Source organism: Salmo salar, chromosome 05, assembly GCF_965601325.2.
Source record: "Salmo salar chromosome 05, fSalSal1, whole genome shotgun sequence".
In the NCBI taxonomy this organism is placed as follows: domain Eukaryota; kingdom Metazoa; phylum Chordata; class Actinopteri; order Salmoniformes; family Salmonidae; genus Salmo; species Salmo salar.
Window position 1 is genome coordinate 87,099,736 of NC_138295.1, and position 16,488 is coordinate 87,116,223.

At 44.9% G+C, this 16,488-nt stretch overlaps 1 protein-coding gene across 4 annotated transcripts; it reads left to right on the forward strand.

Annotated features, from left to right (window-relative positions):
- Nucleotides 1–1,636: 1,636 nt before the first annotated feature.
- Nucleotides 1,637–15,919, forward strand: LOC106606044 (gasdermin-E). Of its 4 annotated transcripts, none has more exons than XM_082975844.1 (10): nt 1,637–1,791; nt 2,184–2,391; nt 3,566–3,758; nt 6,983–7,157; nt 9,597–9,717; nt 10,667–10,786; nt 13,484–13,611; nt 14,505–14,907; nt 15,099–15,172; nt 15,566–15,919. In XM_082975844.1, exons 2-10 carry the CDS (start codon nt 2,184–2,186, stop codon nt 15,788–15,790), a joined length of 1,647 nt encoding a protein of 548 aa, XP_082831970.1. In that variant the 5' UTR covers nt 1,637–1,791; the 3' UTR covers nt 15,791–15,919. The 4 variants fall into 4 exon arrangements, with proteins under 4 accessions (XP_082831970.1, XP_082831969.1, XP_082831971.1 ...); XM_082975843.1 differs by having other exon boundaries at nt 1,646–1,866; nt 2,131–2,391; XM_082975845.1 differs by having other exon boundaries at nt 1,646–1,866.
- The last annotated feature ends 569 nt before the right edge of the window (nt 15,920–16,488 follow it).

The window sequence follows — 16,488 nt, forward strand, 5'->3', positions numbered from 1 at the left end:
TGCTGCTCTGAGGCATCTCAGAGGAGATCACACCCCTGCTACTACTGCTGCTGCTCTGTGGCATCGCTGAGGAGATCACACCCCTGCTACTACTGCTGCTGCTCTGTGGCATCTCAGAGGAGATCACACCCCTGCTACTACTGCTGCTGCTCTGTGGCATCGCTGAGGAGATCACACCCCTGCTACTACTGCTGCTGCTCTGTGGCATCGCTGAGGAGATCACACCCCTGCTACTACTGCTGCTGCTCTGTGGCATCGCTGAGGAGATCACACCCCTGCTACTACTGCTGCTGCTCTGTGGCATCTCAGAGGAGATCACACCCCTGCTACTACTGCTGCTGCTCTGTGGCATCGCTGAGGAGATCACACCCCTGCTACTAGATTGTTTCTAAATCTGCACTGCAACTCAGTGCGGGAGATGCGCTGGGGGCCGATCACCAGTCAGTACTGGGGGCAAAGGTAGTGTTTAGGGCCGGTGAACAGGCAGCGCTGGGGCTCCGAGATCAACACCAGATGCTGTCTCCATTCACTGGTGTTTGTGCCTTGAAAATAAAAAAAGTAGAGGGCTATTTAGTACACATATCCAAAACATTAATGAACATCAAATATCATTAACCGAGACTATATACTAATAGACTATATAATGTTACAAACGTTTGAGTAGAGTAGAGTAGGCCTGGCCTAGGTACTTAACTCTGCTCAAATGTTTGCAACATTTTGACTAGCTGGACCTTGCTACCAAACTTTAACTTTGGTGTTACCAATGTAGGAAGCTTATGATTTACTTTCTATGACTAAATTATGTTTGTTCAAAAGTTGTAAAGATCTTTAGTTTAGTTGGTAGGCTTGTTTTCCCTGCATAAGTGTGCTGCTAGGCTAGTTAACCACTAGCCAGCCAAGTAGCTAGCACTAACTGGCTAGCTATTGTTAGCAAAACATGGATACTCTTTTCGCTTATGGCTGTAATGACAGGCTACATTTGAGGAGCAATTATGCGCGCATGTTCGCGTGTGCACACGTGCATGCACGTATGCGGTGGTCACAAGTTTTGTACCACTCCTTTTTGGGAGTCCGGGGTCAAAAACGTTAAACCCACTGGGATACATGACAGTGGCAACAAATAGAGTTGGGTTGGATATAGTAATGGCAGTCTACAGTATTTCTTACAATGTTCTATTTTCACTAGAATTGTGTTGATCATTATTAACAGGTGCAGCATTTAGGCTATTCCAGTTCAAAATAGTTTTGCAAAATACTTTACCCCCCAATAGGTTTGTGCACAGGCTAGCGCTGCCCATGCTAACATATTGTTGATGATGCAAAGAAACTTGGAGCGGTGAAAAAAATGTAAGAATAAGTAAATAGACACGTGTGAAGAAACATTTATAAAACAATATACGAATAAATCAATACAGAAATGCCCATTACTGTACATTAATTCGTTTTATTTTTTTGCATGTAGGCCTACTGTAGTTTATGTATTTACTTATACTTTAATATGTATCATATTTGTCTTCGTGGAACCAAGCTTGTCTATCTATGAACATGTAATAAAATATTATCATCATGGCTACATTATTTTGCAATGTTTTACCACAGCAAGAACAATGAGAACCTCTGGTTTGACTGTGAAGCTGGTGTGCCCTGGACAGGAGGTGGAGATTGAAGCACAGAGAGACAGAACCAAACCACACCCCGTGAACGTGGCTGGAGAAAGGGCTGGAGCGAACCTCATGTTATTACGGTGTTTCTTCTGCTGTTGCGACAGAATATCTACCTCTATCTAAACCGGTAACTCTAACTTAGAACGGGCTTTCGCGTTCGGATAGGACATAGCCAGGATAAACGGTCAAATATATTGCTCCTGTAGGTAGCAGTAGTTTCAATTTTCAACATTTTGAGTCGTGAATTATGAACGCATAGATAGACGTCCATGAACGTTTACGAATAACAACCACAGTATTTTGACTCTGTGTAGTCTGATTTCTGAGCGTATCCAGTCTGCTACTCATATGGCTCATAGGTCATGTCTTTAACGTTGTATTTTTTTAGATAGTAAATGAATGGGAACTTTTCAATGTGAATATTATCGTATTATTAATCTTGTGTTCTTGTCGTGTTTGTTATCAGTTGCAAACAGAGACATCATCCTCGACCATTTCTGTGTCTGTCTCCCATTGAAGATGTTTTCCACGGCCACAAGAAACTTTGTGGAGGAGATAGATGATGGCAGCTTGATCCCTGTGTCCAGTCTGATTGACTCAGACAAACTAGTCCCTCTCTCACTGGTTGTGAAACGCAAGCGTTTTTGGATTTGGCAGAAACCCAAGTACCTGCCCACTGATTTTACCCTCAGTGATGTACTGACTGGAGACACACCCTTAACCCCAGGTAAACACAAGAGCAGCCCTTCAGTTGAAATGATTAGGCTGCACACCTGTACTTGCTACCTGTTTGTTTGCAGGTATAGGCTCCTCTCTCCCTCAGTGTGATGCTGTGTGAATGTGTTCCTTGTGAAAGATCTGAGCGTCGATTCTGTTATCCATGCTACTGGAAAGATTATGAAGAGGATCCTATCATGATACATAATGATACATACAGTGACTTCAGAAAGTATTCACACCCCCTGACTTTTAACATTTTGTTGCGTTACAGCCGGAATTTAAAATGGATTACATTTAGATTTTTTTTGTCAATGGCCTAAACACAATACCCCATAATGTCACAGTGGAATTATGTTTATCTGTTAGGTCCCTCAGTCGAGTAGTGCATTTCAAACGCAGATTCAACCACAAAGACCAGGGAGGTTTTGCACCTATTGGTAGATGGGTAAAAAAAAAGCTGTCATGGAATGTCCCTTTGAGCATGGTGAAGTTATTCATTACACTTTGGATGGTGTATCAATACACCCAGTCGCTACAAAGATACATGCGTCCTTCCTAACTCAGTTGCCAGAGAGGAAGAAAACCACTCAGGGATTTCACCATGAAGCCAATGATTACTTTAAAACAGTTACAGAGTTTAATGGCTGTGATAGGAGATAGCTGAGGATGGTTCAACAACATTGTAGTTACTCCACAATACTAGCCTAATTGACAGAGTGAAAAGAAGGAAGCATGTACAGAACATGCATCTTGTTTGCAACGTGGCACTAAAGTAATACTGCAAAACATTTTACAGCAATTCACTTTTTGTCCTGAATACAAAGTGTTATGTTTGGGGCAAATCCAATCCAACACATTACTGAATACCACTGTCCATATTTTCCAGCATAGTGGTGGCTGCATCATGTTATGGGTATGTTTGTAATCGTTAAGGACTGGCGAGTTTTTCAGGATAAAAAATACACGGAATGGAGCTAAGCACAGGCAGATTCACCTTTTAGCAGGACACTAACCTAAAACACAAGGCCAAATTTACACTGGAGTTGCTCCAAAAAGACAGTGAATGTCACTGAGTGGCTGAGTTACAGTTTTATCTTAAATCTACTTGAAAATCTATGATCAAAAAACAATTTGACAGAGCTAGAAGAATTTTTAAAAACATTTTTGCTTGCCTCCTACAGTTGTGGTCAAGACTGATTTCCTAAAGTACCAAGGGACATTTGGTGACAACAAATCAGGAAACTTTGAGTCAAATTTGGTTGCTGTAAACCTTAAAGTGGAGGGGAAAGACACATCTAAACTCCAGTCGTCCTTCGGCAGCCTGAAGAAAGAGGAGGTGGATGTACAGAAGTTGCTGCGCGACTCCAAAGACAAGTGAGTTCCTCTCTCTCTAATATGTACCTACAGTAGGTCTAGGTTACACTCAGTTCACCTGTACATACAGTAACCCCAGGTTACACTCAGTTCACCTGTTCCTACAGTAACCCCAGGTTACACTCAGTTCACCTGTACATACAGTAACCCCAGGTTACACTCGGTTCACCTGTACATACAGTAACCCCAGGTTACACTCAGATCACCTGTTCCTATAGTAACCCCAGGTTACACTCAGTTCAGCTGTACCTACAGTAACCCCAGGTTACACTCAGATCACCTGTTCCTACAGTAACCCCAGGTTACACTCAGTTCACCTGTTCCTACAGTAACCCCAGGTTACACTCAGTTCACCTGTTCCTACAGTAACCCCAGGTTACACTCAGATCACCTGTTCCTACAGTAACCCCAGGTTACACTCAGATCACCTGTTCCTACAGTAACCCCAGGTTACACTCAGTTCACCTGTTCTTACAGTAGGCCTAGGGTACACTCAGTTCACCTCTTCCTACAGTAGAGTCAGTGGTTAGTGAAAGGAAAACACACAGGCTGAATCCCAAATTGCACCCTATTCCGAGAATGACACAAATATTAATTTTCACAAACTTTGCTGCCTCAGTTTGTATGATGGCAATTTGCATATACTCCAGAATGTTATGAAGAGTGATCAGATGAATTGCAATTAATTGCAAAGTCCCTCTTTGCCATGCAAATGAACTGAATCCCCAAAAAAACATTTCCACTGCATTTCAGCTCTGCCACAAAAGGACCAGCTGACATCATGTCAGTGATTCTCTCATTAACACAGGTGTGAGTGTTGACGAGGACAAGGCTGGTGATCACTCTGTCATGCTGATTGAGTTCGATTAACAGACTGGAAGCTTCAAAAGGAGGGTGGTGCTTGGAATCATTGTTCTTTCTCTGTCAGCCATGGTTACCTGCAAGGAGACACGTGCTGTCATCATTGCTTTGCAGAAAAAGGGCTTCACAGGCAAGGATATTACTGCCAGTAAGATTGCACCTAAATCAACCATTTATCGGATCATCAAGAACTTCAAGGAGAGCGGTTCAAATGTTGTGAAGAAGGCTCAAGAAATTCCAGCAAGCGCCAGGACGGTCTCCTAAAGTTGATTCAGCTGCGGGATCGGGGCACCACCAGCAAAGAGCTTGCTCAGGAATGGCAGCAGGCAGGTGTGAGTGCATCTGCATGCACAGTGAGGCGAAGACTTTTGGAGGATGGCCTTGGGTCAAGAAGGGCAGCAATGAAGCCACTTCTTTCCAGGAAAAACATCAGGGACAGACTGATATTCTGCAAAAGGTACAGGGATTGGACTGCTGAGGACTGGGGTAAAGTCATTTTCTCTGATGAATCCCCTTTTCGATTGTTTGTGGCATCCGGAAAAAAGCTTGTCCGGAGAAGACAAGGTGAGCGCTACCATCAGTCCTGTGTCATGCCAACAGTAAAGCATCCTGAGACCATTCATGTGTGGGGTTGCATCTTAGCCAAGGGAGTGGGCTCACTCACAATTTTGCCCAAGAACACTGCCATGAATAAAGAATGGTACCAACACATCCTCCGAGAGCAACTTCTCCCAACCATCCAGGACAGTTTGGTGACGAACAATGCCTTTTCCAGCATGATGGAGCACCTTGCCATAAGGCAAACCTGATAACTAAGTGGCTCGGGGAACAAAACATCGATATTTTGGGTCCATGGCCAGGAAACTCCCCAGACCTTAATCCCATTGAAAACTTGTGGTCAATCCTCAAGAGGTGGGTGGACAAACAAACAACCCACAAATTCTGACAAACTCCAAGCATTGATTATGCAAGAATGGGCTGCCATCAGTCAGGATGTGGCCCAGAAGTTAATTGACAGCATGCCAGGGCGGATTGCAGAGGTCTTGAAAAAGAAGGGTCAACACAGCAAATATTGACTCTTTGCATCAACTTCATGTAATTGTCAATAAAAGCCTTTGACACTTATGAAATGCTTGTAATTATACTTCAGTATTCCATAGTAACATCTGACAAAAATATCTGAAGACACTGAAGCAGCAAACTTTGTGGAAATTAATATTTGTGTCATTCTCACAACTTTTGGCCACGACTGTACAGTGCATTTCAAAAGTATTCAGACCCCTTGACTTTTTCCCCAAAAAATGTAACGTTACAGCCTTATTCTAAAATTGATTCAATTGTTTTTTTTTCTCTCATCAGTCTAAACACAATACCCCATAATGGCAAATCAAAATCAGGTTTTTAATTTTGTTTTCTAATAAATGTCAAAAAATGTAACACTGAAATATTATATTTACATAAGTATTCAACCCTTTACTCAGTACTTTGTTGAAGCACCTTTGGCAATGATTACAGCCTAGAGTCTTGGGTATGATGCTACAACCAAGATTTAACTCTTTGGCCTGAATGCCAAGCGTCACGTCTGGAATAAACCAGGCACCATCCCTACAGTGAAGCATGGAGGTGGCAGCGTCATGCTGTGGGGATGTTTTTCAGTGGCAGGGACTGGGAGATGGTGCCAACTACCCATATGGGCTGATTGTATTCTAACTACCCAACACCATATGGGCTGACTGTATTCTAACTACCCAACACCATAAGGGCTGACTGTATTCTAACTACCCATATGGGCTGACTGTATTCTAACTACCCATATGGGCTGACTGTATTCTAACTACCAACACCATATGGGCTGATTGTAATCTAACTACCCATATGGGCTGATTGTATTCTAACTACCAACACCATATGGGCTGACTGTATTCTAACTACCCATATGGGCTGACTGTATTCCAACTACCCATATGGGCTGATTGTATTCTAACTACCAACAGCATATGGGCTGACTGTATTCTAACTACCCATATGGGCTGACTGTATTCCAACACCATATGAGCTGACTGTATTCTGACTGCCCAACACCATATGTATGCTATAGTTGAAAAAGGAAAATAGATTTATAATACCAGTAAATGTATTAATGAAGCTGAATACAGCTTTATGCGTAGCCTGGAGAAATCCAGTCTGTCTGTGCTAACATTCCACTCCTTGCCACTGCTTGTCATGTTTGGCACAATGAGGAGTGGAATGTTGTCACAAACAGACTGGATTTCTCCAAGCTACTTTATAATCATCCAAGAAACATAACTTGAATCATCTTTGCCCTCATCAAAGGACAACTCTCTGATTTGTCTCTCCTGCAGGCTTCTGGACATGTCCCACTGTCTGATGCAGCAGACCCGTGAGAAGACCAGGGAGGTGTTTGGGGTGGTGAAGGAGAGGATTGTGACGACCCAGCCGTGTTCGGTCATAGAGGAGGTCCAGCAGGGAGGGCAGTTAGAGGAGCTGCTGAGCTTCTGTGGGCCCAAGAGCACCCAGGTAGATGGAGAGAGTTGTAGGATTTATATAGAAAAAATAAATAATAATAATAATTGAACCTTTATTTAACTATTGTTAGGCTTGGATAATGTATTTTACTAATGTTGAAGTTAACCATGTAGTTTACCCTGTATAGATGAATCTTTAATATATAAACATATATACGAGGTATTTTCTGACTTTATTAAACAGAGAGAGAGAGGATAACAGCAGGGAAAGAAAGAGGTTGCCTCAAAGGGCAGCGGGCTGGATTGGACCTATGCCAACACCGCAGATAGGCCTATGTGTGCTGGAGGCTGGATTGGACCTATGCCAACACCACAGATAGGCCTATGTGTGCTGGAGGCTGGATTGGACCTATGCCAACACCGCAGATAGGCCTATGTGTGCTGGAGGCTGGATTGGACCTATGCCAACACCGCAGATAGGCCTATGTGTGCTGGAGGCTGGATTGGACCTATGCCAACACCGCAGATAGGCCTATGTGTGCTGGAGGCTGGATTGGACCTATGCCAACACCGCAGATAGGCCTATGTGTGCTGGAGGCTGGATTGGACCTATGCCAACACCGCAGATAGGCCTATGTGTGCTGGAGGCTGGATTGGACCTATGCCAACACCGCAGATAGGCCTATGTGTGCTGGAGGCTGCGTCATTACTGCTGGACCAGCAAGGCCACAGATGAATGGTTTTTAATGTATGTGGAGTGAAATGAGTAGTCATGTGAATGACTATTCAGGATTTATTAACACTGCCTTGTCATGTTAGGCTCTTATTCTATATCCTAGTTATCCCTCATGTGCACTTGTTCATTTCCCTTGAAGTAAAGTGAAAGTCACCCAGTAAAATACTACTTGAGTAAAAGTCTAGAAGAATTTGGTTTTAAATATACTTAAGTATCAAAAGTAAATGGAATTGCTAAAATATACTTAAGTAGTAAAAGTATAAATCATTTAAAATGTCTTATATTATGCAAACCAGGTGGTTCCATGTTCTTGTTTTATTTAATTTACAGATAGCCAGGGGCACACTCCAACACTCAGACATCATTTACAGATAGCCAGGGGCACACTCCAACACTCAGACATCATTTACAGATAGCCAGGGGCACACTCCAACACTCAGACATCATTTACAGATAGCCAGGGGCACACTCCAACACTCAGACATCATTTACAGATAGCCAGGGGCACACTCCAACACTCAGACATCATTTACAGATAGCCAGGGGCACACTCCAACACTCAGACATCATTTACAGATAGCCAGGGGCACACTCCAACACTCAGACATCATTTACAGATAGCCAGGGGCACACTCCAACACTCAGACATCATTTACAGATAGCCAGGGGCACGCTCCAACACTCAGACATCATTTACAGATAGCCAGGGGCACACTCCAACACTCAGACATCATTTACAGATAGCCAGGGCACGCTCCAACACTCAGACATCATTTACAGATAGCCAGGGGCACACTCCAACACTCAGACATCATTTACAGATAGCCAGGGGTACACTCCAACACTCAGACATCATTTACAGATAGCCAGGGGCACACTCCAACACTCAGACATCATTTACAGATAGCCAGGGGCACACTCCAACACTCAGACATCATTTACGGATAGCCAGGGGCACACTCCAACACTCAGACATCATTTACAGATAGCCAGGGGCACACTCCAACACTCAGACATCATTTACAAATGAGCGTTTGTGTTTAGTGAGTCCGCCAGATCAGAGGCAGTAGGGATGACCAGGGATGTTCTCTGTTTAGTGAGTCCGCCAGATCAGAGGCAGTAGGATGACCAGAGATGTTCTCTGTTTAGTGAGTCCTCCAGATCAGAGGCAGTAGGGATGACCAGGGATGTTCTCTGTTTAGTGAGTCCTCCAGATCAGAGGCAGTAGGGATGACCAGGGATGTTCTCTGTTTAGTGAGTCCTCCAGATTAGAGGCAGTAGGGATGACCAGGGATGTTCTCTGTTTAGTGAGTCCGCCAGATCAGAGGCAGTAGGATGACCAGAGATGTTCTCTGTTTAGTGAGTCCTCCAGATCAGAGGCAGTAGGGATGACCAGGGATGTTCTCTGTTTAGTGAGTCCTCCAGATCAGAGGCAGTAGGGATGACCAGGGATGTTCTCTGTTTAGTGAGTCCTCCAGATCAGAGGCAGTAGGGATGACCAGGGATGTTCTCTGTTTAGTGAGTCCGTCAGATCAGAGGCAGTAGGGATGACCAGGGATGATCTCTTGATAAGTGTGTGAATTGGACCATTCAAAATGTAGCGAGTACTTTTGAGTGTCGGAGGAAAATGTATACAGTAAAAAGTACATTCTTTTCTTTAGAAATGTAGTGAAGTAAAAGTTGTCAAAATCTGAATAGTAAAATACAGATACCCCCAAAAAGGACTTAAGTAGTACTTTACACCACTGTCCACAGGTGTCTGTGAAGGAGAACAGCAGTCTGCACAAAGACAGCAACGTGTCTCTGGAGATTCCTGCCCATACCGTCATCGCTTACTGCATTATTGAGCTGGAGATCAAACTCAACGGACACTATGGTGAGGGAGCCTTTATTTTCCTGTTTATTTTCCAGTTTCTCAGGTGAAAACAAATGTTTTAAACTGTAGTGGGAATGAAAAACTCTCACCTGGACCCATAATCAGACTATGTAGGTTGTATATTACAATGCCTTATTATGTACATGGTCTCTGTTCATGTTCAGTTTGTCCATTGTATTTGAATGTGTGTCTGTATTAATAGGTTCATACTACTGTCTCCTTGTCTTGTCCTCAGAGCTGTGCCTAATGTCCCACACTCTTGTCCTCAGAGCTGTGCCTAATGTCCCACACTCTTGTCCTCAGAGCTGTGCCTAATGTCCGCCACTCTTGTCCTCAGAGCTGTGCCTAATGTCCGCCACTCTTGTCCTCAGAGCTGTGCCTAATGTCTCACACTCTTGTCCTCAGAGCTGTGCCTAATGTCCCACACTCTTGTCCTCAGAGCTGTGCCTAATGTCCCACACTCTTGTCCTCAGAGCTGTGCCTAATGTCCGCCACTCTTGTCCTCAGAGCTGTGCTTAATGTCCGCCACTCTTGTCCTCAGAGCTGTGCCTAATGTCCCACACTCTTGTCCTCAGAGCTGTGCCTAATGTCCGCCACTCTTGTCCTCAGAGCTGTGCCTAATGTCCCACACTCTTGTCCTCAGAGCTGTGCCTAATGTCCCACACTCTTGTCCTCAGAGCTGTGCCTAATGTCCGACACTCTTGTCCTCAGAGCTGTGCCTAATGTCCCACACTCTTGTCCTCAGAGCTGTGCCTAATGTCCGACACTCTTGTCCTCAGAGCTGTGCCTAATGTCCCACACTCTTGTCCTCAGAGCTGTGCCTAATGTCCCACACTCTTGTCCTCAGAGCTGTGCCTAATGTCTCACACTCTTGTCCTCAGAGCTGTGCCTAATGTCCCACACTCTTGTACTCAGAGCTGTGCCTAATGTCCGACACTCTTGTCCTCAGAGCTGTGCCTAATGTCCGACACTCTTGGGGGGTTTGAGGTGGATGGGCCTGTTAAGAAGAGCTTAGTGGGGGTGCCTGGCGCTCACGACGACACCCCAAAGAAAAGCTGCTTTCAGAGAGGTAACGAGACTAATGGAAGTTCCCCTCCTTTTGTAGGCCCACGTACCAATTTAAATAGTTGTTATTATTATTATCATTAGATTTCTGGCAGGGGAACTCAGTCGGGGTCTCAACTTCCTGTTGAGAGTTAGAATAGTAGAATTCACAAGGTGCAGTTTCAACATTTGGTTGTGGATCAACAGTTTTTGGTTGTGGATCAACATGTTTTAGATTGCTAAGTTATTCTAACCAGCTGTCTAAACTTTGTGACATCAGCTGATATCTCAAAGTGCTGTACAGAAACCCAGCCTAAAACCCCAAACAGCAAGCAATGCAGGTGTAGAAGCACCCCCGTTGATTTGGTTAGTCACTCTCACTCAGATATCATATTAAAAACTGCAAACATTGTTGCTTAGGGCAAAATCTGACTGCATGTGTGGGAATGGATGTGGGTAGGCAGACCCGCGAGCCACTGCGGCCCCTCAGGATGAGTTCGTATTTTTTGTGGCCCCAACCCCCATCAAAGTTCCCGTCCCTGGTCTAGTGGTAGACGTATACTGAATGGAATGTTACATGTTGTTCTTTATGTGAAACTCTTAATGACCCTGTCACACTCAGGTTGTACAACTGATTTACAACACATTTAACACAATGGTTGTTGTGTTACAACTGTTATTTTTGTGATAAATTGTCCCCACAGAAATGTTTACTCAATCATTGTGCCGTGGCTCCACAGTCCACAACGCTTGTGTAATTATTTTTGTCCAGAAAAGCTCGTTGTGCCAAATGCGTTGTACATACGACATGAGTGTGTACAGGGCCAATGTCTAGCGTATCCTACCGTAGGACCATGAAGGTCCAGAGGTTGTTTATGTAGGGCCGGCAGGTAGCCTAGTGGTTAGAGCGTTGGGCCAGTAACCAGCAGGTAGCCTAGTGGTTTAGAGCGTTGGGCCAGTAACCAGCAGGTAGCCTAGTGGTTTAGAGCGTTGGGCCGGTAACCAGCAGGTAGCCTAGTGGTTTAGAGCGTTGGGCCGGTAACCAGCAGGTAGCCTAGTGGTTTAGAGCGTTGGGCCGGTAACCAGCAGGTAGCCTAGTGGTTTAGAGCGTTGGGCCGGTAACCAGCAGGTAGCCTAGTGGTTTAGAGCGTTGGGCCGGTAACCAGCAGGTAGCCTAGTGGTTTAGAGCGTTGGGCCGGTAACCAGCAGGTAGCCTAGTGGTTTAGAGCCTTGGGCCGGTAACCAGCAGGTAGCCTAGTGGTTTAGAGCCTTGGGCCGGTAACCAGCAGGTAGCCTAGTGGTTTAGAGCGTTGGGCCGGTAACCAGCAGGTAGCCTAGTGGTTTAGAGCGTTGGGCCGGTAACCAGCAGGTAGCCTAGTGGTTTAGAGCGTTGGGCCGGTAACCAGCAGGTAGCCTAGTGGTTTAGAGCCTTGGGCCGGTAACCAGCAGGTAGCCTAGTAGTTTAGAGCGTTGGGCCGGTAACCAGCAGGTAGCCTAGTGGTTTAGAGCGTTGGGCCGGTAACCAGCAGGTAGCCTAGTGGTTTAGAGCGTTGGGCCGGTAACCAGCAGGTAGCCTAGTGGTTAGAGCGTTGGGCCGGTAACCAGCAGGTAGCCTAGTGGTTTAGAGCGTTGGGCCAGTAGCCAGCAGGTAGCCTAGTGGTTTAGAGCGTTGGGCCAGTAACCAGCAGGTAGCCTAGTGGTTTAGAGCGTTGGGCCGGTAACCAGCAGGTAGCCTAGTGGTTTAGAGCGTTGGGCCGGTAACCAGCAGGTAGCCTAGTGGTTTAGAGCGTTGGGCCGGTAACCAGCAGGTAGCCTAGTGGTTTAGAGCGTTGGGCCGGTAACCAGCAGGTAGCCTAGTGGTTTAGAGCGTTGGGCCGGTAACCAGCAGGTAGCCTAGTGGTTTAGAGCGTTGGGCCGGTAACCAGCAGGTAGCCTAGTGGTTAGAGCGTTGGGCCGGTAACCAGCAGGTAGCCTAGTGGTTTAGAGCGTTGGGCCAGTAGCCAGCAGGTAGCCTAGTGGTTTAGAGCGTTGGGCCAGTAACCAGCAGGTAGCCTAGTGGTTTAGAGCGTTGGGCCAGTAACCAGCAGGTAGCCTAGTGGTTTAGAGCGTTGGGCCAGTAACCAGCAGGTACCCTAGTGGTTTAGAGCGTTGGGCCAGTAACCAGCAGGTAGCCTCGTGGTTTAGAGTGTTGGGCCAGTAACCAGCAGGTAGCCTAGTGGTTTAGAGCGTTGGGCCAGTAACCAGCAGGTAGCCTAGCGGTTTAGAGCGTTGGGCCAGTAACCAGCAGGTAGCCTAGTGGTTTAGAGCGTTGGGCCAGTAACCGAAAGGTTGCTAGATCGAATCCTGAGCTGACAAGGTAACAATCTGTCATTCTGCCCCTGAACAAGGCAGTTAACCCACTGTTCCTAGGTTGTTGTTGTAAATAAGAATTTATTCTGAACTTAGATAGATAAATAAATGGGTAATATCAACAAAAGAGCTCATAAGCAGGATCGTGTGCCTTCATGTAAAAGGTTAAAGGTTAAAGGATAGCACTGCCTTGGAGAGATCATTATATTTTCTCTGACAATTCATTTTTTTAAAATAAATTCATACATTATTCATGTCCCATCGTGGTTGCAGAATAAATCGTACATATGATAGTTTTCTGGTTGTGAAATCTCTGTGATACGGTGGCAGCTGAGTCAAACTTCCACTGGATGAAAAGTGTTTGTGTTGACAGAACTGGAGAAACTGAGTGGTCATTTCCAGCTGCTGTCAGTCCTGCCAGCAGCCACACGTTCCTCTCTGCTCCAGCTCCTCAAGACAACCATGGTGGACAGAGAGGCAGTCAGTGTGCTGGAGAGTGTGGTGAGTGGGACGTACAGAAACAGGGCCCAAACACACACACAGTCCTACAGTTAGACACACTTTATTATGAGCGGATTACTGGACATGAAATCAGCAGCTTTCTGAACATACTAACTTCTCATTACATCCTGTCTGTCATCATTATAGTCTACCGTAGTATCTTAAATATCTTCTGTCTCTAACCTTTCAGAATACTGAACATACTAACTTCTCATTACGTTCAGTCTGTCATCATTATAGTCTACCATAGTATCTTAAATATCTTCTGTCTCTAACCTTTCAGAATACTGAACATACTAACTTCTCATTACGTTCAGTCTGTCATCATTATAGTCTACCATAGTATCTTAAATATCTTCTGTCTCTAACCTTTCAGAATACTGAACATACTAACTTCTCATTACATTCAGTCTGTCATCATTATAGTCTACCGTAGTATCTTAAATATCTTCTGTCTCTAACCTTTCAGAATACTGAACATACTAACTTCTCATTACGTTCAGTCTGTCATCATTATAGTCTACCATAGTATCTTAAATATCTTCTGTCTCTAACCTTTCAGAATACTGAACATACTAACTTCTCATTACATCCTGTCTGTCATCATTATAGTCTACCGTAGTATCTTAAATATCTTCTGTCTCTAACCTTTCAGAATACTGAACATACTAACTTCTCATTACGTTCAGTCTGTCATCATTATAGTCTACCATAGTATCTTAAATATCTTCTGTCTCTAACCTTCACTCTTGTGTTTACATGTACATATGACTCATTTACCAGACACTCTTATCCAGAGTGACTTACAGTCAGTACATTCAACTAAGTTTAGCAGGAAAAAACAAACCACACATCTCACCTATTCTTTCTAATAATGTCTCTTCTTCTCACAGCTGGACCAGATGTGCACAGGTAAGACAGCTGACCTGGGTGAGGTTAAGGAAGCGAATCAGATGCAGACAGTCCAGGCCATACTGGACCTTCTAGAGCATTCCGACTCCAGCCCGACACCCTCCCTCCTCAGTGATTCCAGCCAGACACCCTCCCTCCTCAGTGATTCCAGCCAGACACCCTCCCTCCTCAGTGACTCCAGCCAGACACCCTCCCTCCTCAGTGATTCCAGCCAGACACCCTCCCTCCTCAGTGATTCCAGCCAGACACCCTCCCTCCTCAGTGATTCCAGCCAGACACCCTCCCTCCTCAGTGATTCCAGCCAGACACCCTCCCTCCTCAGTGATTCCAGCCAGACACCCTCCCTCCTCAGTGCCACTCATCTCATTATCAGTGCCATGGATGGTGAGACACTGAACACTGAACATTAGTTGACTAGTTGAATATTAAGTGCCAGTTCAGTTCACAAGTCTCTAGCAATTGCATTTATCAGGAAAACTGTAATCTCACTTCATTAACATTTTATTTTCTCAGTCCCCACAATGCTCTGAAAACCACTTCCTGTTTCACGCCATCTGTGAATCTTTATTTCTCAGGAATGACAGATGAGGGTCTCTCTGTGTTGGGACCCTGTTGCAGTCCTCCAGTCTTACAGGCCCTGCAGATCCTGGTGAGTTCACACTTCCCCTTTTGTTACACTTAGCCTGGTAAAAAAAAGTCTGTATATTTCTTCAAAAATATTGTACTGTGTGACCTGTTCACCACTTGGCTAAGCTAAATAAAGGTTCAATTCCTCCAATAGTTGTTTGGAATAGATTAAGGGTGGCAGGTAGCCTTGCAGTTAGAGCGTTGGGCCAGTAACCCTAGCCGTGACCCCACTCCCTGTGGGTGTCGGGATATGCAACAAACACCTTTCCATTACACACTTGTGTGTAACAGGACAAATATAAACACCCCCAAATTATTATTACAATACTTCATTCTCCATTTTGAAATTGTCATTGCATCTTACAGACATGACATCGCAGTATATAATCATATTCCTGTGCTGCTTGTCCTCCAGGTGCAGCATGTGGCAGCAGGGAGTGGGGAGACCCTCTCTCTGAGAGATGCAGGTCTGGCTGTTCTGACGGAGGAGGTGTTTGGGAGGACAGAGAGTCTCTTTGGTCACTCTAAAGTTACACTGAAGAGAGAGGAGGACACACTGAGGACAGAGATGAAGGACCAGCCTGGATACCTTCCTCTAGTCATGAGTATCACTGTGAAAGGCCTGGCCTCTTTAGTGTAAGGAGAGAGACTGAGGAGCGGTTTCCTTCCTCTCCGGCAACTGAGTTAGGAAGGGCCCCTGTATCTTTGTAGTGACTGGATGTATTGACTCACCATCCAAAGTGTAATAAATAACTTCACCATGCTCAAAGGGATATTCACCGTCTGCTTTTTTTACCCATCTACCAATACGTGCCCTTCTTCGCGAACCATTGGAAAACCTCCTTGGTCTTTGTTGAACCTGTGCTTGAAATTCACTGCTCGACTGAGGGACCTTACAGTTAACTGTATGTGTGGGGTAGTCATTCAAAAATCATATTAAACACTATTATTGCACACACAGTCCATGCAACTTGTGATTTTACTCCTGAACTTTAGGCTTGCCATAACCAGGTTTTCATTTTTAAACATCTCGAAAAACAATACCACTGTGACATTATGGGGTATTGTATGTAGATCAGTGACACAAAATCTCAATGTAATCCATTTTAAAATCCGGTTGTAACAACAAAATGTGAAAAAAAGTCAAGCGGTGTGAAGACTTTCTGAAGGCACTATTACCGGATGACGTTGTCATGGCCAATAGGAGTGGTATAACCTTACAGGATCAGTATTAAGACTACAACCAAGAACTGTTGAGTGTTTTAAAAGCCGGTATTCAATCCAAGGCACGTTATGGAGTAGTGCACTGGACAGCTGACAATGATCCTTTTAAAGGCA